Source organism: Heteronotia binoei, chromosome 11 (assembly GCF_032191835.1).
Source record: "Heteronotia binoei isolate CCM8104 ecotype False Entrance Well chromosome 11, APGP_CSIRO_Hbin_v1, whole genome shotgun sequence".
Classification (NCBI taxonomy): Eukaryota; Metazoa; Chordata; class Lepidosauria; order Squamata; family Gekkonidae; genus Heteronotia; species Heteronotia binoei.
The window spans coordinates 81,905,554-81,927,681 of record NC_083233.1 but is presented as its reverse complement, the minus strand read 5'-3'; the positions used below and the strand labels follow the sequence as shown (position 1 = coordinate 81,927,681).

The 22,128-nt window shown below is 48.2% G+C and overlaps 1 protein-coding gene across 3 annotated transcripts in view; it reads left to right on the top strand.

The window, feature by feature from the left end:
* The window catches only part of CORO1C (coronin 1C), a 113,569-nt gene extending 92,400 nt beyond the window's left edge, over nt 1-21,169 (top strand). For all 3 annotated transcript variants that reach the window (XM_060249328.1, XM_060249329.1, XM_060249330.1), the window contains exons 4-11: nt 5,304-5,433; nt 7,944-8,125; nt 9,574-9,693; nt 10,619-10,723; nt 11,348-11,493; nt 13,183-13,240; nt 13,362-13,607; nt 17,805-21,169. In XM_060249328.1, the coding sequence (XP_060105311.1) occupies nt 5,304-5,433; nt 7,944-8,125; nt 9,574-9,693; nt 10,619-10,723; nt 11,348-11,493; nt 13,183-13,240; nt 13,362-13,607; nt 17,805-17,924 (1,107 nt within the window). In that variant the 3' untranslated portion in view covers nt 17,925-21,169. The remainder of the gene's footprint in view (nt 1-5,303; nt 5,434-7,943; nt 8,126-9,573; nt 9,694-10,618; nt 10,724-11,347; nt 11,494-13,182; nt 13,241-13,361; nt 13,608-17,804) is intronic.
* The last annotated feature ends 959 nt before the right edge of the window (nt 21,170-22,128 follow it).

Here is a 22,128-nt window from a genome sequence, read left to right as displayed (position 1 = left end):
CAGCAATTTCATCGAATGCCCACGAGTTCTTGTATTGTGAGAAAGGGAGAAAAGTACTTCTTTCTCTACTTTCTCCATTCCATGCATTATCTTGTAAACCTCTATCATGTCACCCCGCAGTCGACGTTTCTCCAAGCTAAAGAGTCCCAAGCGTTTCAACCTTTCTTCATAGGGAAAGTGCTCCAGCCCTTTAATCATTCTAGTTGCCCTTCTCTGCACCTTCTCTAAAGCTATAATATCCTTTTTGAGGTGCGGCGACCAGAACTGCACACAGTACTCCAAATGAGACCGCACCATCGATTTATACAGGGGCATTATGATACTGGCTGATTTGTTTTCAATTCCCTTCCTAATAATTCCCAGCATGGCATTGGCCTTTTTTATTGCAAACGCACACTGTCTTGACACTTTCAGTGAGTTATCTATCATGACCCCAAGATCTCTCTCTTGATCAGTCTCTGCCAGTTCACACCCCATCAACTTGTATTTGTAGCTGGGATTCTTAGCCCCAATGTGCATTACTTTGCACTTGGCCACATTGAACCGCATCTGCCACGTTGACGCCCACTCACCCAGCCTCAACAGATCCCTTTGGAGTTCCTCACAATCCTCTCTGGTTCTCACCACCCTGAACAATTTAGTGTCATCCGCAAACTTGGCCACTTCACTGCTCACTCCGAACTCTAAATCATTTATGAACAAGTTAAAAAGCATGGGACCCAGTACCGAGCCCTGCGGCACCCCACTGCTTACCGTCCTCCACTGCGAAGACTGCCCATTTATACTCACTCTCTGCTTCCTATTACTCAGCCAGTTTTTGATCCACAAGAGGACCTGTCCTTTTACTCCATGATTCTCAAGCTTTCTAAGGAGCCTTTGATGAGGAACTTTATCAAAAGCTTTCTGGAAGTCAAGGTAAACAACATCTATCGGGTCTCCTTTGTCCACATGTTTGTTCACCCCCTCAAAGAAATGCAACAGGTTAGTGAGGCAAGATCTTCCCTTGCAGAACCCATGCTGAGTCTTCCTCAATAACCCGTGTTCATCAATGTGCCTACTCATTCTGTCCTTGATAATGGTTTCTACCAACTTTCCCGGTATTGAAGTCAGACTGACTGGCCTGTAGTTTCCCGGATCTCCTCTGGAACCTTTTTTAAAGATGGGGGTGACATTTGCTACCTTCCAGTCCTCAGGAATGGAGGCAGATTTCAATGAAAGATTACAGATTTTTGTTAGAAGATCCACAAGTTCAACTTTGAGTTCCTTCAGAACTCTCGGATGTATGCCATCCGGACCCGGTGACTTATTAGTTTTTAATTTGTCTATCAGTTGTAGGACCTCCTCATTTGTCACCTCAATCTGACTCAGGTCTTTCAACACCCCTTCCAAAATTAGTGGTTCTGGGGCGGGCAAAAAGTTCTCGTCTTCTACAGTGAAGACGGAGGCAAAAAATTCATTTAGCTTTTCAGCCATTTCCCTATCCTCCTTCAGTAATCCTTTTACCCCATGGTCATCCAAGGGCCCCACTGCCTCCCTGGCTGGTTTCCTACTTCTACTTTCCTACTTTCAAGGACAACTCCTGCGAGAGCTATGGCTGACCCAAGGCCATCGCAGCAGCTGCAAGCGGAGGAGTGGGGAATCAAACCCGGTTCTCCCAGATAAGAGTCTGCACACTTAACCACTACACCAAACTTGTTCTCCCATTAGAGGAATGGGCTGGACATTTGAATATATGCAGCTGCCTTATACCGAATCAGACCCTTGGTCCATCAAAGTCAGCCTTGTCTGCTCAGACAGGCAGCAGCTCTTTCTCCAGGGTCTCAGGCAGATGGAGGTCTTTCCCATCACCCACTGCCTGGTCCTTTTAGTTGGGGGCTGAACCCAGGATCTCTTGCATGCCAAGCAGAAGCTCTGCCCCTGAGCTGCAGCCCTGGAATTAAGCTGGGTTGGTCTCCATGTACCTCAGTAGAGAATGCTGGCTGGTATAAAACAGGCAGTGCATTCCTGTACCTGCCTAGTGAGAAACAGCACTGCCCGCCCACTAAAGCGTGAGCTGGTTGTGTTGTGCAGCTGGTCTGGATTGCACAAAACAAGCCTGATTGCCAGAATCCTTTCGAGTCGATCCTCGAAGTGGTAACATCCGTGCAAGTGACTCAGCATTGAACTTGGCAGTTCAGCATTTCTCTTAATCATACCTCGTCACATTGTGTTTATGTCCATTCTTTTGTTTGAAACTTCACTTTGGAAGCCCAGGAGCAATTGCATGAATGGCTGATCATGTATTATCAATACTAAAACATAGGTAAAAATAGATATTTGAAGCTACCCTCTTAGACTAGCAGTAACGTGTTGAGTACCGTAAGGTTCCCTCACAGGAGCCTGTGTTGAGTACTTTTAATCTTCCCTTACCAGCAGAGGGAGGGTTTCCAATTTAAAGGAGACGCTGCCATCCCATCTTGAGCAGCCCGTGACTTTTCCGCGACCTTGCTTATCGTGAAAAAAGATCCTTGGTGGTTTTCCTGGACCACTGCAGCCTCTTGAGTTTTGACAGTCTGTTGGGTGTTCTCAGATTGCCTGCGTTGCTTTGAGTGTGGATACTTCAAATTGGTTTCCGCAGATCTGTTCCTCTAACGGTGGCTCACTGGCTCCTCCCAGTGCAAGACTTCCTCTGTTGCAATAGGCACAATGTTGAGGAAGGCTCCTAGACGAGGGAAGGCTCCACTGTTCATAGGGTCGCTAGCAGGCCTGTAGCGCCCCACAGGGCCCTGATGGTCCAGCCTCCTTATGGATTTTACGGGACCCCTCACCTGTACACACACACACACACACATATATTGGCCAACAGTAGCTCTCCAGATTTTTTATGCCTACAACTCCCATCAGCCCCAGCCAGCATGGCCAATGGCTGGGGCTGATGGGAGTTGTAGGCAAAAAAACATCTGGAGAGCCATCGTTCCCTACCCGACTCTTGAAGGTGCCACTGGACTCAAACTTCGTTCTGTTGCTTCAGACCAAGGGTGGGCACACTTTCTTAATGTAAGAGTCACATAGGATAAGTGTCAGATATCTGAGAGCCGCAAGACATGAAAGTCGGAGGGAGGGAGGGAAGATAGATAGATGGGCGAGGCAGAAGTGGAAAGAAAGCAACTTTAACTTTACGTGCATTCTCCAAGCTACCGATTGTCTTGGCTTGGAGAAGTGATTTTAAGACACAAATGCCTTCTCCAAGCCAGTGGGCAGGGTGGTGGGGGCTTCGAGAGCCACATAGTATGTATGAAAGAGACACAGGCCACCTGCCTACCTGAAACAACCGGCTAGTTAGCAGAAGCCGCTGATGGTTGTGCTGCCCCCTGCTGGGGAATAATTGAGCTGCCTCAGCGGTTTGACTTTTTCTGTCCTATGTAGGCCAGCTGTGGTCCAAGAGGCAGTAGCGGGGCAGAGGAAGATTCTCAGGAGATGCCTCTTCATTAGCCTGTCAGATCTTGAAAGCACTGTCACCATCTCACTCGTCTTCTGTTTGTTATGATGGACCTTTCCGGATTTTTGACTTTTTTTTTGTTTTAGCTTTTGCCATTTTAATATTTAGGGGTGGCTGGTATAGTATACAGCTTTATGCTTATTGTTTTATTATGCCCTTTTTGTTTATGTCCCACTTTTCTTCCTAACCGGGGCCCAAAGAGTCTTCTCACACTGTTCTCCCCTCCTCTGCCCTCTCCCCCAAGAACCTTGCAAGGTGGGTTAGTCTGAACATAAGAGAAGCCATGTTGGATCAGGCCAATGGCACATCCAGTTCAACACTCTGAGTCACATAAGAACATAAGAGAAGCCATGTTGGATCAGGCCAATGGCCCCTCCAGTCCAACACTCTGTGTCACATAAGAACATAAGAGAAGCCGTGCTGGATCAGGCCAATGGCCCCTCCAGTCCAACACTCTGTGTCACATAAGAACATAAGAGAAGCCATGTTGGATCAGGCCAATGGCCCCTCCAGTCCAACACTCTGTGTCACATAAGAACATAAGAGAAGCCGTGCTGGATCAGGCCAATGGCCCCTCCAGTCCAACACTCTGTGTCACATAAGAACATAAGAGAAGCCATGTTGGATCAGGCCAGTGGCACATCCAGTCCAACACTCTGTGTCACACAGTGGCCAAAAAACCCCAAGTCCCATAAGGAGGTCCACCAGTGGGGCCAGGACACTAGAAGCGCTCCCACTGTGCCCCCCCCCAGCACCAAGAATACAGAGCATCACGGCCCCAGACAGAGTTCCATTTATACCCTGTGGCTAGTAGCCACTGATGGACCTCTACTCCATATATTTATCCAATCCTCTCTTGAAGCTGGCTATGCTTGTAGCCGCCACCACCTCCTGTGGCAGTGAATTCCACATGTTAATCACCCTTTGGGTGAAGAAGTACTTCCTTTTATCAGTTCTAACCCGCCTGCCCAGCAAGTTCATTGAATGTCCACGAGTTCTCGTATTGTGAGAAAGAGAGAAAAGTACTTCTTTCTCTACCTTCTCTATCCCATGCAAAGTCCCATGCAAAACCTCTGTCATGTCACCCCGCAGTCGATGTTTCTCCAAGCTAAAGAGCCCCAAGCATTTTAACATTTCTTCATAGGGAAAGTGTTCCAAACCTTCAATCATTCTAGTTGCCCTTTTCTGCACTTTTTCCAATGCTATAATATCTTTTTTGAGGTGCGGTGACCAGAATTGTACACAGTACTCCAAATGAGATTGCACCATCGATTTATACAGGGGCATTATGATACTGGCTGATTTGTTTTCAATTCCCTTCCTAATAATTCCCAGCATGGCGTTGGCCTTTTTTTTTATTGCAATCGCACACTGTCTCGACATTTTCAATAAGTTATCTACCACGACCCCAAGATCTCTCTCTTGGTCAGTCTCTGCTTGAGAGGGCAAGGAAGGAAGGACACTTGCCAGTTCACACCCCCTGGTGAACCTCCTGATGGCACCTGGTTCTTTTGGCCACTGTGTGACACAGAGTGTTGGACTGGATGTGCCATTGGCCTGATCCAACATGGCTTCTCTTACGTTCTCAAGTTCTCTTCTTCCCTCTTTGTCCTTCTTCCGTGCAATTGGCTCCAACTCCTGCAGCAGTCATTTTGTGTTTGCTTCTGCCACCCTGGGTCACAATTCCACAGAAAGGCTGGGGACCGGAATCTAAGTTATGGTCAGGTGGTGAGCATAAAATGGAGGTGAGAGGGAGAGCTCGGCACACGTGTCTCTTTAAAATGGACAACATTCCACACAATAATCCTTGCCTTTTTGTTTCTAGGTGTGGCAGATCCCAGAGAACGGGCTCACGCTCTCACTGACGGACCCCGTCGTTGTCTTAGAAGGTCATTCCAAAAGAGTGGGCATCGTAGCCTGGCACCCTACGGCCCGGAATGTCCTCCTCAGCGCAGGTAGGCCTTGGGCCTCTGAGTGGGGAATATTCATTCATTCATTCATTTATTTATTTCATTTGATTTATATCCCGCCCTACCCCACCGAAGCCGGCTCAGGGCGGCTTACAACATAAAACTCTAACAATAAATCAGTTTAAAATACATTAATAATTTATACAGTAAAATACATAAAAACACATTTATCAATATACCATGCTACATCTTCCCTAAAAGTCGGTTCTTCAAGTATTCCAATGTTCAGATATGCTGATGTTCACGAATTTGGATATTCAGATATCGGTCAGTTGTATGCCAACCGGGAGAGGGTTGTCTTACAGGCCCTGCGGAACTGTCTGAGATTCCGCAGGGCCCTCACCTCCTCCGGGAGCTGGTTCCACCAACAGGGGGCTGCAATCGAAAAGGCCCTGTCCCTAGTTGTTTTCAGACGGGCCTCCTTTGGCCCAGGGATTGTAAGGAGGAATAGATCTTGCTTGGCTCCTTTGCCATGGAACTGGTGGCTGGAGGGAGCACGGTGCGATGAGAGGGCTTTCCAGAACCCTGGACGCTCAGGCGTAAATCTTGTGATATCAATACTGAATGCTTATACAGTACTTTGGAGCCTTCATTGTATTCCACACGTGTAGTCTCTGTAATCCTTAAAACCAGCTTGTAAGACAACTGAGTATTATCGCCTCTGATGTATTGGGTGTGGGTTGGTGGAGGGGGAGGTTCTGGCAGAGAGAACAGTTTGCCTCAGATTCCCTGAGGAGATTCTTTTAGCACCCTCTTGTAGTTTCCCTCTTCACAACAACACTATAGAAAAAGAAGATATTGGATTTATATCCCGTCCTGTACTCTGAGTCTCAGAGTGGTCACAATCTCCTTTACCTTCCCCCCCTCTCCCACAACAGACGACCTGTGAGGTAGATGGAGCGGAGGGGGCTCTCACAGCAGCTGCCCTTTCAAGGACAACTCCTGCAAGAGCTCTGGCTGACCCAAGGCCATTCCAGCAGGTGTAAGTGGAGGCGTGGGGAATCAAACCCGGTTCTCCCAGATAAGAGAGCTGTGGCTGACCCAAGGCCATTCCAGCAGGTGCAAGTGGAGGAGTGGGGAATCAAACCTGGTTCTCCCAGATAAGAATCCGCGCACTTAACTACTACACCAAAGAGGGCCTACTGTAAGAACCAGGAAGGTTGGCTACATCAGGAGGATATGGCCTAATATCCAAATGAGTTTCTGCTACAAAAAAGCCCTGTTCATAGCGAAGAAGACGACATTGGATTTATATCCCGCCCTCCACTCCGAAGAGTCTCAGAGCGGCTCACAATCTCCTTTACCTTCCTCCCCCACAACAGACACCCTGTGAGGTGGGTGGGGCTGAGAGAGCTCTCACAGCAGCTGCCCTTTCAAGGACAACCTCTGCCAGAACTATGGCTGACCCAAGGCCCTTCCAGCAGCTGCAAGTGGAAGAGTGGAGAATCAAACTCGGTTCTCCCAGATAAGAGTTCGTGCACTTAACCACTACACCAGATTGGCTTTGAGAAGCCATTTTGTTCTCTGCTGTACTGTTAACTTCCTCTCTTCGGTATATTTGAAAACTGGCATGAACTGAAACAGCAGCCACAAAACCTCCCAGTAGGTGGTTCTCTTGTAGTGTCTTCCGTGACGTTTTGTGACCCTGGGTGGGCCAAAGGAAAGTTTGCATTACTGGTTCCTTTGGGGGGGGGGGATTTCAGCTTTGCAAGAATCAACGGCTAAGCAAATACATTTTCAGGAGAGTGGGTTTACTGCCTCTGAAAATGGAGGTTCCCTTTCATCACCGTGGCACCTAGTCATTGATGGATCTTTCCTCCAGGACTCTGTCTAACCCCCCTTTTAAAGCCATCTGTGCTCATGGCCATCAGTGCATCAACTGGCAGTTACATCCACAGTTGAATTACTTGTTGAGGAAATAAGCTGGCCTAGATCGAGTCCTGGTCTGATGCCCTGACTCTTCTCAACTGTGATGTGTATCCACTGGATAAAGACTTCTTAAAACACTTGAATGCCCCACTTCTTTTTTCCGTAGGTTAGCACTACTGAAGAGGCCTTTGGGCTAGCCTGGAGGGAGATAGGATGTTATTCCCTTGTCTCTTTGAGGAAAGGTCCCCTGTGCAAGCACGAGTCGTTTCCAACTCTGGGGTGACGTTGCTTTCACGTTTTCACGGCAGACTTTTTACGGGGTGGTTTGCCATTGCCTTCCCCAGTCTTTTACACTTTCCCCCCAGCATGCTGGGGACTCATTTTACCCACCTTGGAAGGATGGAAGGCTGAGTCAACCTCGAGCCGGCTACCTGAAACCAGCTTCCGCTGGGATCGAACTCAGGTCGTGAGCAGAGGGCTCCGACTGCAGTACTGCAGCTTTACCACTCTGCGCCACGGGGCTCTGCTCGTCTCTTTAGAGATGAGGAGATGTGATTTAACTTGGTGGAATACCAATAGGATCACTCATGTGTCAATGCACAATGCTAACTTTTCTCCTCGTTTAGGTTGTGACAATGCCGTTATCATCTGGAATGTGGGGACCGGGGAGCCTCTGATCAACCTGGACGACATGCACCAGGACATGATTTACAACGTGAGCTGGAATCGGAACGGCAGCCTCATCTGCACGGCTTCCAAAGACAAGAAAGTCCGCGTCATCGATCCCAGGAAACAAGAAATCGTTGCTGTGAGTATAGGTCAGGGGTGGCCAACGGAAGCTCTCCAGGTGGCTTTTTTTTTTTTGCCTACAACTCCCATCAACCCCTGCCAGCATGGCCAATGGCTGGGGCTGATGGGAGTTGTAGGCAAAAAAAACATCTGGAGAGCTACTGTTGGCCACCCCTGGTATATGTGGCAACACAATCGTGCGGGTGGTATTCCGTGGAAGTTTTTGCCCCGGAGAGTCAGGTTTTGCTTAAAACTAAGTTTGTTGCATGCCACAAAGCCAAGCTGTATGCTCCATATCTGCTATGATTTCATGTGGGGAGAGGCTGTGACTCAGTGAAATAGCATCTGCTTGGCATGCAGAAAGTCCTAGTTTCAGTCCTCACCATCTCCAGTTAAAAAGGACCAGGTAATAGGTGATGGGAAAGACTCAGAATCCTGGAGAGCCACTGCCAGTCTATGGACAATATAGACCCTGACAGACCAAGGATCCGTTCAGTGGAAGGCGGTAGGGATGGGCACGAACTGGATTTTTGCCATTTGTTTCAGTTCATGGTTCATTGCTTAAACCACAAACTGATACAAACCATGAGGTTGGTTTGTGAGTTGGACTGGTTTGTAACCATTTGTCTCCCCTGCTTTCTGTTCCTGGTGAAAAAACAGTTTAGCGGTTGAGGTGTCAACTGCTCAGATCTAGTTAAACTCCTGCTTTCTGCTCCCTGCTGCTCAGCTGTTTGTGTGAAAAGCAGAAAGTAGGGATTTAAATGGCTCAAAGCCATTTACTCCCCTTCTTTCTGCTCTTTGCAAATCACCATGGACTGCCTTAAAATTTGTGGAAATCCACAGCACCACTTCAGTTCCCAAACTTCAGTTCATGAATCATAAGCCAGCCAAAATTTATCATAAACCTATGGTTGTGAGCTGGTTTGTGCTGGTTCATGCCCATCCCTAGAAGGCAGATTCATTTTGGTGAGCCAGTTTGGTGTAGTGGTTCAGTGCGCGGACTCTTATCTGGGAGTACCGGGTTTGATCCCCCACTCCTCCACTTGCAGCTGCTGGGATGGCCTTGGGTCAACCATAGCTCTTGCAGAGGTTGTCCTTGAAAGGGCAGTTTTTGTTAGAGCTCTCTCAGTCCCACATACCTCACAGGGTGTCTGTTGTGGGGGGAGAAGATATAGGAGATTGTGAGCTGCTCTGAGACTCTGATTCAGAGAGAAGGGCGGGGTATAAATCTGCAGTCGTCGTCTTCTTCATGTGTGACTGTGTGTGTTTGTGATTTGGATGTGGGGATTAAATTAGATAAACTGAGCATCAAATTCATTCTTGAACCTAGAAGGAATGAGATGGGGCAATCTAGCTTATTTTGCACACCTCACTGGGAAAGCTGGGAGAAAGGCATATCTTGTGGATGGTTATCACTTTTCTTGCTGAGTTTTAAGTCTATTTACAACTGTCTTCTTTTTTCACCAGGAGAAAGAGAAGGCACACGAAGGGGCGCGGCCCATGAGAGCCATCTTCCTCTCTGACGGGAACGTCTTCACCACCGGGTTCAGCCGCATGAGTGAAAGGCAGCTTGCACTCTGGAACCCGGTAAGGCCTCGTCTCGCCATTGCGGGTGGGCGTGCATGTATTCCGCTAATGGAGAAGCAGATCTGCACTGATGTCCCTCCGGGGGTGTGCGTCTACAAGGCTTTTTTTGTAGCAGGAACTCCTTTGCATATTAGGCCACACCCCCTGATGTAACCAATCCTCCTGGAGTTTACAGTAGGCCCTGTAATAAGAGCCCTGAAAGCTCCTGGAGGGGTGTGTGGCCTAATATGCAAAGGAGTTCCTGCTACACAAAAAGGCCTGATTGTCTGTGGCTGATGTTTCGAAAAGCTGTTCTCATATTCTTAAGTTCTTTCCTCCTTCCTCCATGATCCCCCGTTATCATGAACAGAGATGCTTAGGGAGCCATTCTTACTGTGTTCTGTGTTTAGGGGGAGGTGTTTGTGAGTTTCTTGCATTGTGCAGGGGGTTGGACTAGATGACCCTAGAGATCCCTTCCAACTTTATGATTCTAGGATTCTATGAAACTCCTTTTTTCCCCGAGGATTCACCAGAGTCCTAACTGGAGCTTGATTCATTTGCAAGAAAAATAACCAACAGTTCTTAATGTCAGCAAGCGTTAAGAGGTTATTCAGCAAACTGTTACCTTTTTGTTAATGGAGTGCAGATGGCTGCACTTTAATCTCTCTGTTATGCTATTTGGAAACAATCCTATGTAAAGCTGCTGCTAGCCTGCGTTCCTCCTGAATCTTGCGTTTTTACTGCATGGGTTCTTTAACTTTTCGAAGAACTTTAGGGTCTCTCTGTAAAGTGTTCTGCAGTCTTTGCTTGAGAAGGTCAACAACTTCTGTCAGTTCAAGAGAAGAATTTTTTCTTGTCTTTTGTTGAAGCGTGTGGGATTTTAGATACCTTAAGTCAGACCGTAGCTTTTAAGAAATAAATAAATAAGATTCTCTTTTCTTTTCAGAAAAATATGGACGAGCCCATCGCCCTCCATGAAATGGACACCAGCAATGGGGTGTTGCTACCTTTCTACGACCCAGACACCAACATCATTTACTTATGTGGAAAGGTAGGAGGCAGCTGCAGTCAGAGGTCATTTTGTAGAGAAATAGGTGGTGGAGCTCATTAGCATAACTCATTAGCATAACTTGTATAGCTCTGGCAGAGGTTGACCTTGAAAGGGCAGCTGCTGTAAGAGCCCTCTCAGCCCCACCCACCTCACAGGGTGTCTGTTCTGGGGGAAGAATCTGGGGGAGATTGTGAGCTCCTCTGAGATTCAGAGTGGAGGGCGGGATATAAATCCAATATCATCATCATCTTCTTCTTTGGTCCCTTGAATGTGGTTCTTTTTGAAAGTCAGGGTCCAACAGGCAAGCCGGAGTGCTGGCTGACCTTCCCTTAGTAGGGCAACTTGTTCATTGAGAACCCCATCAAGTGTTCTGGGGCAGTAGCTGCCTTTTAGCAGCATCCCCCAGCAGGCTCTGTCTCCCGAGGGCTTCTCTGACAGTGCTGGAGTGATCAGGCTGCCCTTAGGGGATGTGCTTCTCCTGGAGGGGGTTCATAGGCCCTTGGCCAGAGCCTGCTAGATCAGACTTCAGGGTGGGCCTGCCTGCCTGCCTGAGGGAAGCCCACCCACGCAGCAGGAAGAATAGATGCACCCGCCTCATTGTTTCATCTGCCTTTCCCCTTCCAGGGCGACAGCAGCATCCGCTACTTTGAGATCACGGACGAGTCGCCCTACGTGCACTACCTCAACACCTTCAGCAGCAAAGAGCCCCAGCGAGGGATGGGATTCATGCCCAAGAGGGGCCTGGACGTCAACAAGTGTGAGATCGCCAGGTAACGAGAGAAATGAAAAAGCACCAAGCTCGCGGCTAATCGTTGCACAAACAGAATCGATTTATAAACTGTATGTAGAAAACGTAACCAGAATACGCAATGTATACGCACGCACAGTTGCAAGTTCCCAATGCTGACCCAAACCAAAAGCAGTCACTTCGTAATGCTGCTCCGCTTGCAAGAAGAGAGTTTCCCCGTGATTTAAAAAGCAGTGGCTTTATTTCTTCTTGTTCGCTTGTGTGGAGCCTCTGGGTCCAACAGGATTTATATCTTGTATGGTATAACTGTCCCAAAGTTGGAAACCGACGCAGCAGCGAACCAGCAAGCAGTCTGCTTCCCAGAATGCTTCGTCAGGCGCAAATGAAATAAATGGGACTGAACTAGTGATACAATCACAATTATTCTTCGAGTCAAACGTGCAGTGCTGGCATCTCCGAGAGAAGTCTGAGTTGGCCAGCCACACCGGCCAAGCCACCCTCCCTTATGCGCTGCCCTTCCCCAGGTCTGTGGGCAAAGAAGCTGCACAGTGTGTTTTCCCGTGGCCCAGGGCTTCGCCCTGCTTAGCAAATGGCTTCAGATGTTGTAAGGCTAATACAGGACTGGGGATGTGGCATGATGAGCGTCATACAATTTGATCTCTAGTTCCTCGACCTCTCCGAAACCCAGCTTGAACTTCTGGTAGTTCCCGATCTACGGACTGCTGAAGCCTAGCTTGTAGAATCTTTAACATGACCTTGCTGGCATGTGAAATGAGTGCAATGGTGCGATAGTTTGAACATTCCTTGGCATTACCCTTCTTTAGGATTGGGATATAAACTGACCTTTTCCAATCCTGTGGCCACTGTTGCGTTTTCCAAATTTGTTGACATAAAGTGTCAACATTATGTCAACAAATCATCTTTAACAGCATCATCTTTTAGGTCTTTGAATAGCTCAAATGGGATACTGTCATCTCCGCTCGCTTTGTTGTTAGTAATGCTTTCTAAGGCCCATTTGACTTCACACTCCAGGATGTCTGGCTCAAGGTCATCGATTTCACTGTCATGGTTGTCCAGGACATTGAGATCCTTCTTGTATAATTCTTCTGTGTATTCTTGCCACCTCTTCCTGATCTCTTCTGCTTCTGTTAAGTCTTTACCATTTTTGTCCTTTATCATGGCCATCTTTGCACGAAACGTTCCCTTGATTTCTCCAACTTTCTTGAAGAGATCTCTTGTCCTTCCCATTCCATTATGATCCTCTATTGCTTTGCATTGTTCCTTCAGGAAGGCCTCCTTATCTCTCCTTGCTGTTCTCTGGAAATCTGCATTCAAGTTGGGTGAATCTTTCCTTTTCACCTTTGCCTTTTGCTTTCCTTCTTCCCTCAGCTATTTGTAAAGCCTCATCAGACAGCCACTTTGCTTTCTTGCATTTCTTTTTCTTTGGGATGGTGCTGATTGCTGCCTTCTGTACAATGTCACGAACCTCTGCCCATAGTTCCATCTCATTACTAGTACCTAAATGGTCATTTGAAAAAAGACACCCACCCTTGTGTGGAGCAGCAGTACAATAGAAGGGTCCTGGTTTCCTTTTCCTGTCTTGAGGCTTTAACCTCTCGCTGTGGGCCTTTGCAATGTTAAAAGTGTTTTAGTGGGAAAGGTTATAAAGTTGCGCATGCTGACTTTTTGTTTTTTTCCTTTCCTTTTGAAGATTCTTCAAGCTTCACGAGCGAAAATGCGAGCCCATTATCATGACTGTCCCTCGAAAGGTGAGCACCGCCGTGTCTTCTTCAAACCTGTGGACGTCGTCCTGTGCTTTCAGCAGAACGTGAGTTTTATCTGCAGCATTTTATCTTCTGGGTTCTTACCTCGGCTCCTTCTCTCCCCCAGTCTGACCTATTCCAAGATGATCTCTATCCGGATACGGCTGGGCCGGAGGCCGCGTTGGAAGCGGAGGAGTGGTTTGAGGGCAAGAACGCCGACCCCATCCTCATCTCCTTGAAGCACGGATACATTCCAGGCAAGAACAGGGATCTCAAGGTGGTGAAGAAGAACATCTTGGATAACAAGCCGGCAGTGAACAAGAAGAGCGATCTCATCAGCGCCCCAAAGAAAGCAGCAGACAACTCAAACCCTGTGAGTCAACACGAGCTACTGGCCCTCGGTGTCTGTGCTATGGAAACTTATTGTTTCCCTATTGGGCACTTTTATTTATTCGTCGAATTTGTCATATTTATTACACAGCCCTTTAGCTTAGTTCTCAAATCCGTTCATAATGTTTAAAATAAAAATAGTGTCTTTAAAAAACCCTAACGTTAATTTTTTCCCCTAGTAATTTTTATTGGTCGTTCTCTCATGTAGCAATACAAACTTATGTATTATTTAACAGTATTAACAAAGAAATACTTTTCCCTGTCACTGTTGTCAGACTTACTGTTACAAGTAAATGAATCCAATTTACCATAAATGAAAAGCTGCTATAACAGTAGGTGTCTCAGATTTTTCTTGTAGGAATTCTATAATTGGAAACCCGACAGTCACTATATCAGAATGGTAGTTTGAAGAAGATAGAAGATATTGGATTTATATCCCGCCCTCCACTCCGGAGAGTCTCAGAGAGGCTCACAATCTCCTTTCCCTTCCTCCCCCACAACAGACACCCTGTGAGGTGGGTGGGGCTGAGAGGGCTCTAACAGCAGCTGCCCTTTCAAGGACAGAGACTCAGAGCGGCCTACAATCTTCTTTCCCTTCCTCCCCCAAAACAGACACCCTGTGAGGTGGGTGGGGCTGGAGAGGGCTCTAACAGCAGCTGCACTTTCAAGGACAGAGACTCAGAGCGGCCTACAATCTCCTTTCCCTTCCTCCCCCACAACAGACACCCTGTGAGGTGGGTGGGGCTGGAGAGGGCTCTAACAGCAGCTGCGCTTTCAAGGACAGAGACTCAGAGCGGCCTACAATCTCCTTTCCCTTCCTCCCCCACAACAGACACCCGGTGAGGTGGGTGGGGCTGAGAGAGCTCTCACAGCAGCTGCCCTTTCAAGGACAACCTCTGCGAGAGCTCTGGCTGACCCAAGGCCTTTCCAGCAGGTGCAAGTGGAGGAGTGGCAAACCCAGCTCTCCCAGATAAGAGTCCGCACACTTAACCACTACACCAAACTGGCTCTCCTTAATGGTCCCTTAATGGTTTCAGTTTGTCATTAAGTTTTGCTAGGATATACCCTAACATTAATTTAACATCCTCTAAAACAGGGTTTCCCAGCCTGTGGGTCAGGACCCACAAGTGAGGGCTGCAGTGCCTCTGCAGGTGGGTCGCTTATAGCTGCCCCCTGCCATTTCCAGTGCTCGCTTGTGCTTCTTCTGAACCAAGGTCTGACCCTGGAAATAATATCTTGTGTATTGTTTAGTTTTTAGTTTAGTTTATTTATGATTTATATCCCGCCCTTCCCACCAAGGTGGCTCAGGGCGGCTCACAGCACATAAATTCGAACATAAAAATATTAATTTTAAGCATTTTACACAGTTAAAAACATTAAAACATAGCAGAAATCTAATAGAACTACACTCAGTTTCCTATGCCGGTTAGTTATTATTTTTTTTTTTAAATTTCAAATGATTTTATTAATGAAAATTCTGAAAATGAACATATCATAGATAAGTATAAAAGTTACATACATTAATAAAAATAACCAATACAATAACACACATTAAACATAGAAAATAAAGGAGAAAAACCAATAGTAGGCTTACATAGTTAAATATATTAAAGTAAATTATAGGCACAAAAAATCTTTATATAATTTAGATTTGTTGTAAGAATTAATATAAAAGCCAGCCGGAAGAGGGTTGTCTTACAGGCCCTGCGGAACTGAGCAAGGTCCCAACATTAGTTGGTATCTTTTCTTTACTACATATACATGCTAGCCCTGACGTGGATAGCCCAGGCCAGCCCAATCTCAGAAGCTGAGCAGGGCCAACCCTGGCTAGTTGAGAGCCAGTTTGGTGCACTGGTTGTCTGGGAGAACCGGGTTTGATTCCCCCCTCCTCCACTCGCAGCTGCTGGAATGGCCTTGGGTCAGCCAGAGCTCTCTTATCTGGGAGAACCAGGTTTGATTCCCCACTCCTCCACTTGCAGCTGCTGGAATGGCCTTGGGTCAGCCAGAGCTCTCTTATCTGGGAGAACTGGGTTTGATTCCCCACTCCTCCACTTGCAGCTGCTGGAATGGCCTTGGGTCAGCCAGAGCTCTCTTATCTGGGAGAACCGGGTTTGATTCCCCACTCCTCCACTTGCAGATGTTGGAATGGCCTTGGGTCAGCCAGAGCTCTCTTATCTGGGAGAACCGGGTTTGATTCCCCACTCCTCCACTTGCACCTGCTGGAATGGCCCTGGGTCAGCCAGAGCGCTCTTATCTGGGAGAACCGGATTTGATTCCCCCCTCCTTCACTCGCAGCTGCTGGAATGGCCTTGGGTCAGCCAGAGCTCTCTTATCTGGGAGAACCGGGTTTGATTCCCCCCTCCTCCACTCGCAGCTGCTGGAATGGCCTTGGGTCAGCCCTAGCTCTCTTATCTGGGAGAACCAGGTTTGATTCCCCCCTTCTCTACTCGCAGCTGCTGGAATGGCCTTGGGTCAGCCAGAGCTCTCTTATCTGGGAGAACCGGGTTTGATTCCCCACTCCTCCACTCGCAGGTGCTGGAATGGCCTTGGGTCGGCCATAGCTCTCTTATCTGGGAGAGCCGGGTTTGATTCCCCACTCCTCCACTTGCACCTGCTGGAATGGCCTTGGGTCAGCCATAGCTCTGGCAGAAGTTTTCCTGGAAAGGGCAGCTGCTGTGAAAAGCCCTGTCAGCCCCACCCACCTCACAGGGTGCCTGTTGTGGGGGATGGAAGGTAAAGGAGATCGTGAGCCGCTCTGAGACTCTTCGGAGTGGAGGGCGGGATATAAATCCAATATCTTCATCTACCTCACAGGGTGTCTGTTGTGGGGGAGGAAGGGAAAGGAGATTGTGAGCCCCTCTGAGACTCTTCAGAGTGGAGGGCGGGATATAAATCCAATATCTTCTTCCTCTTCGTCCTCCACTTGCAGCTTCTGGCATGGCCTTGGGTCAGCCATAGCTCTTGCAGAGCTGTCCTTGAAAGGGCAGCTGCTCTCAGAGCTCTCTCAGCCCCACCCACCTCACAGGGTGTCTGTTGTGGGGGATGAAGATAAAGGAGATTGTACGCTACACTGAAACTCTGATTCAGAGAGAAGGGCGGGGTATAAAACTACGAAAATAATAAAATAAAATAAAATAAATAGTACAGAGTGCGTGACAGCAATCTGATGAAGAAGTCATCGAGGCGTGGATGATGGTAGCAGTACCTCTTTGTTCCAGGAGGGGGCATAGTTGGTAAATCAATCAGAATTGATAAAAAGACATTTCTGGCTACAGAGCAGGAGTCAAGTCACACCTTTAAGACCAAACAATTTTTATTGAGAACGTCAGCTTTCATGTGGTCTTCAGCACACTTCATCAGACGAGGAATCCGGCACAGGGAGCAAAGCCATACAGAGCTGAGCAGAGCCATACAGAGCTGGTAGGCAGTGGCCCAGAATGCAACATGGTACAGATTTAAGAACCAATGACAGTGAAGTAAAATTATCTGGTAGGCAGTGGTTTAGAATGTAAAATGGTATAATGGCAGAATAGTAAAATTAACAAACTGAGCAAACCTTTGATCTAAGTAGCATGAGCACGCGAAAACAACAAAACAGCAATATGCAGTAAAATTAACAAATTGAGCAAGCCTTTGATCGTGCTACTCAGATCAAAGGTTTGCTCAATTTGTTAATTTTACTATTCTGTCATGTATGGCTTTGCTCACTGCGCCGGATTTCTCGTCCGATGAAGTGTGCTTAAGAGCCCACGAAAGCTGACGTTCTCAATAAAAGTTGGTTGGTCTTAAAGGTGCCACTTGACTCCTGCTTTGTTCAACTGCTTCAGACCAACACGGCTGCCTGCTTGGATCTACTTCTGGCTACAGTTGTTGCCTCAGGTTCCAGCTGCCACGTCTGACCAAGGTGGATCCCCAAGCTACAACCCGACAGCCCTTCGTGCTCAGAGCAGGCCAGTGTGGTTTGCTTCTGGACCCGCCTCCACTAATGCCTGTTTTAAGGCCACAAGATTCGTGGAAGTGGCACTCTTGGTTAGGGCAGCTCCCTCCCTGCTTCCATCCAAACGACCCTGCTGCTTTGGGCAGGGCTGGATAAATCCCCTGGGAGCCCAGTGTTCGTCTCACTGCATGTGACTGTATCTTCTCCTTATTTTGATGCTCGTTTTCTTTCTCTTTGTTCCAGCAAAATGAAACCAAATTGGATGAAATTTTGAAAGAGCTGAAATCTCTAAAAGACACAATAGCCCACCAAGACGAGCGCATTTCCAAGTTAGAACAGCAGATGGCGAAGACTGCAGTCTGAGAGCCGTGCAGGAGGAAGGGGAGAGGGAAAGAAGCAGAACTGTGACGAGAGCCAGGCGTGGGACGGGGGAGAGGGAGGGGCTGGGGGGGAAACACTGCCATTTGGGGAAGACCTTCCACCTCCCAGCAGACTGCTTCCGGGAGTATTCCGGTTAGAACTTGGTTCTCCTAAATTCATGAGCGCCAATGGAAGCCAACAATCCAAAGCCAACTTTTTTAAAAAGTGAAAGATGATCATTTTGTTCCTGACAATTGCCATGTGGCCGTTGCCAAAAAGTGCTGATTTTACAGTCTGTTTCCACATATTAATTGATCCGAACGCGAGTCCTTCTGCCTTTCCAAACTTGCCAACTTCCTTGGATTTGGGACCAATTACTGTGTTGTTTTTAAAGTATTTTTTTTTAACTTTAACGTTGCCAAAATCCAAAAGTAGCTTTTTTTTTTAATTTCTCTCTCTTTTTAAAACAAATTTTGCAGTATTTGATTTTCTTAATCTACTGAAATGTGTCTCTGTGTTTATTGGTGCCATTCAGAGAACAAAGTGGTTTTTGTGAGAAATCTTTTTATCTTTGAACATTTTGGAGGGAGGGTCCCCATGAAACATGGACCAGGCGGCTCAGAAGGTGGTCTGGGGCTGAAATGGCTCGAGCTCGCAGACTTTTACTGAAGGCATCCTGATCCCGCCTCCTCCCTGCAGGCTACAGACCCCTCTCACTCCCCTGTGCAGCGGAGGGCTTTTTCCAGACCTGCCCTTTGAAGTCCTATTTCCCCTTCAGCCGGGCATGTTGTGCTTTTGGTTTAATCTCCATTAGCGTCCCAGATTGGCATGTTGTGGTGACTGCTGGTTTTCGGGTCCACGTGTTTCTGCAGCCGTTCCATTTATCACCCGGATGTAAGATTTTAGAAAATGATATTGGAGCATCAAGGATAAAAAATTTTACAAGCTCTTGAGCAACTTGTTAGTATTCCCTCCCTCCCTCCCCCCCTTCCTTCCTTCCTTTCCTGTGTTTATAGCGTGCACAACCGTGCCTCTCTCGGAGCCTGGCGCTTCCTCGTCTGGGTCACGAAGGGTTATTTAAATAAGTGAGATTTTTCTCTTTTTAAAAATCCTCATTTTCCTTGAGAAATAGCAGCTGGAGCTTGACTGCAGCTGCAGCAGCAGAGGGGCGTCCTGTCTGCTTATGGCCAGTGTCTTGGAGGCAGGTGGGCATTTCATGTCTTGGGCTGTCCGGCCTGGTGGCCTGGAAACAGGTGGGCATTTCAGCAAAGAACCAGCTTTTCAGCAAGGAGGGACACGTTTCTCAGATGGAAGCTTTGCTGGGCCAGGTGGGAGGCGGCCGTAGGTCCCTTGGGCCACCTGATCCTTGCTGGCTCCCTGGCTGCAGCACTGCTCTCCAGCTCTCTTCGCGTGCGGCGCTGTAGCCCAGCCGAGGCCAGACACCCAGTGCCCTTGGATTGCGTGCTGCCGCGTCGGCCACGCTGCCACAGTCCCTCACTCAGGGGCTCCAGCATCAGACACTGAATAGAAACGTGTCCTCCGCTGACTTGCGGCAGAGTTTGATTCCCAGCTTGCACACACTTAGTAGCTGAGCGCACGTCTGAAAAGAACCCACTGCTGGGTCCTTGGTGCGCGTCCAGAGGAAATGCAGACAGCTTGTGGGTGCCTGAGTTGCAGGAGACGGGAGGTGGAATTCTCTGCTCTTTATGTTTTCCTCCACTGCGTTCTTTGTAACGGCTGCTGAACAGGAGGCGCCTTCATGCCAGAAGGGGACATCTTCAGGCCCCAGAGGTGACGTGGGACATTCTTGTCCATCCTTGCTCATCTGCAAGGCCTTTGTCCATCCTGTGTCCAGGTGATTGTGTGTCCTTGAGGTCCGTGGCTGCAGGTGAAGGGGAGGGGGGGGGTGGTTCAGAAGGAAGTTCCACAGTAGTTTTCACCATTTGTGCTGGGTCCAGGGTGCCAGTTCAACCAGCACAGGCTGATGCAGTTTCTCCCTTCGCTGAGTGTCTTGCAAACATGGGATGCGTTGGGTCGCCAAGATTCCTAGAAGAATCTTGCAGCTGGACCATAACTGGAGAGCTTGCCGGTCACCTTGGAGGTTCTTTGTTATAGGAGGTTTTGAATAACACACACGGTGTTTCTCCACTTTACACACAAACACATACACCGCTGGAAACAAAAATGAAATTGGGACATGGTGAAACCCTCATTTCATCACCTGGAGTTAAAATGTGCGGTGAGCTTTTTTCTCCCATTCGTTTAGTTAGGATTTCTGAAGTTGTCAGTTATTGAAAAAATATATTGCATGTTCAAGATTGGATAGTAAGTGCTCTGGGAGGACGTTAGGTTGGATCCTGCAGCTCCATTCCACTAACCAAGCTCCCCCCACCCCATACAGGGAGCCTTCTACTGCCAGAAGAAAAACGCCTTGAACCAGCGCAAAAGCAGCACCCGTTAGTGGAATGGATTCACAGGTTCCGGCGCCTGACGTTCTTGTACGGAAAGCTAAACCACATAGAAACAATTGTTGCCGGGGGTTTGTTGAGAGGAGGGGGCGTTGTGCATGCGTTGCTGCGTGAAGATTTAGGAAACAGGAGCTTCTACGAATTGGGAAGGGGGAAGGGGCAGAAGAGGTGCGGTCGGTATCGATCGGTGCATTTTAAGGAGAGGAGGGGAAGCCGCAGTGAATCTGAAGTCAGGGCTGCTGGGGGGTGCCTTGAAATGTGGTGTTTCAGTTTGCAAAGTGGTAAGTGACGTGCGGAAGTACAGAAGAGAGGTAAAAAAGAGAGACGAAGCCCCCCTCCCCAAGTTGTTATCAATCCATACGTGTCGCTTCAGTGTTACGTTCTCGGGGACCTGTTGAATTTTTAATTGTTGGTGGGGGAGGCGCTTTCCCCCACCCCAGCGTCCAGTTCAGCCGTCCCGCAGTGACCTCCCTTTGTTGCTCCCAACAGCACTGGCTTTCGCAGAGACTGGCTTTCTTTGAGGGGAGGAGGGGTCGGGAAAGGCCGCCTTGCAGGTTTTCTCCACAGGGTGCGTTTTCTTCAAGAGAACCGGTGATGCCCATCCGCGCTCCGCAGAGTCAGTGCCTGGAGCTTTTTGCCAGCTGTGACGGCCGCCTCCTGCAGAATCCATCCAAAAAAGTGTTTTGAGAGACGCCCCTCTTATAGAGCGGCCGTAGCGTTCTGTCGAGATGCTTGCTTCCAGTTTCAGACATTAAAGAAAAACACCGCTGGTTACATCCATCGCTTTCTTGTGGTTGTCTTTTTTCCCCCCTGCGGAAGCACAACTGGGGCAAGTTCTTTTTTTCCACGCATCGCGTTGAGATGGGGGAGAGCAGCAGATAAGAACATAAGAGAAGCCATGTTGGATCAGGCCAATGGCCCATCCAGTCCAACACTCTGTGTCTCACAGTGGCAAAAAATTTTATACATACACACACACTGTGGCTAATAGCCACTGATGGACCTCTGCTCCATATTTTTATCTAAACCCCTCTTGAAGCTGGCTATGCTTGCAGCCGCCACCACCTCCTGTGGCAGTGAATTCCACATGTTAATCACCCTTTGGGTGAAGAAGTACCTCCTTTTATCCGTTTTAACTGCTCAGCAATTTCATCGAATGCCCACGAGTTCTTGTATTGTGAGAAAGGGAGAAAAGGACTTCTTTCTCTACTTTCTCCACCCCATGCATAATCTTGTAAATCTCTATCATGTCACCCCACAGTCGACGTTTCTCCAAGCTAAAGAGCCCCAAGCGTTTCAACCTTTCTTCATAGGGAAAGTGTTCCAGCCCTTTAACCATTCTAGTTGCCCTTTTCTGGACTTTCTCCAATGCTATAATATCTTTAAGCTCAGGGATGCCCTTCATTCCAGCAACCAGGCCTCAGATTCAGCAGGAGCTCACAGGAACGCAGCTCCTGAACCTTCCTGATGGTTCCCGCCTCTTCCTCCCCACCTACCTTGTCCATTGAATAGGAGGTGCAGCTGCATAACAATCCCTGGATTAGGAGAGCGGGCAGCCAGCCAGCCACCAGGGGCTTTGCCACGCCCCCCAAGAGCCCTCATTAACCCCCGGAGAAGCCCACACCACCCTTTCTCCACTTCTGATGTGATTTTGGGCAGTGGCTTGCTGGCCTTTTGACTGGGGGGCGGAGAGGCTCAGGAGAGCCCCAGGAGAGCAAGGTTGCTTGGGCTGGCTGGAT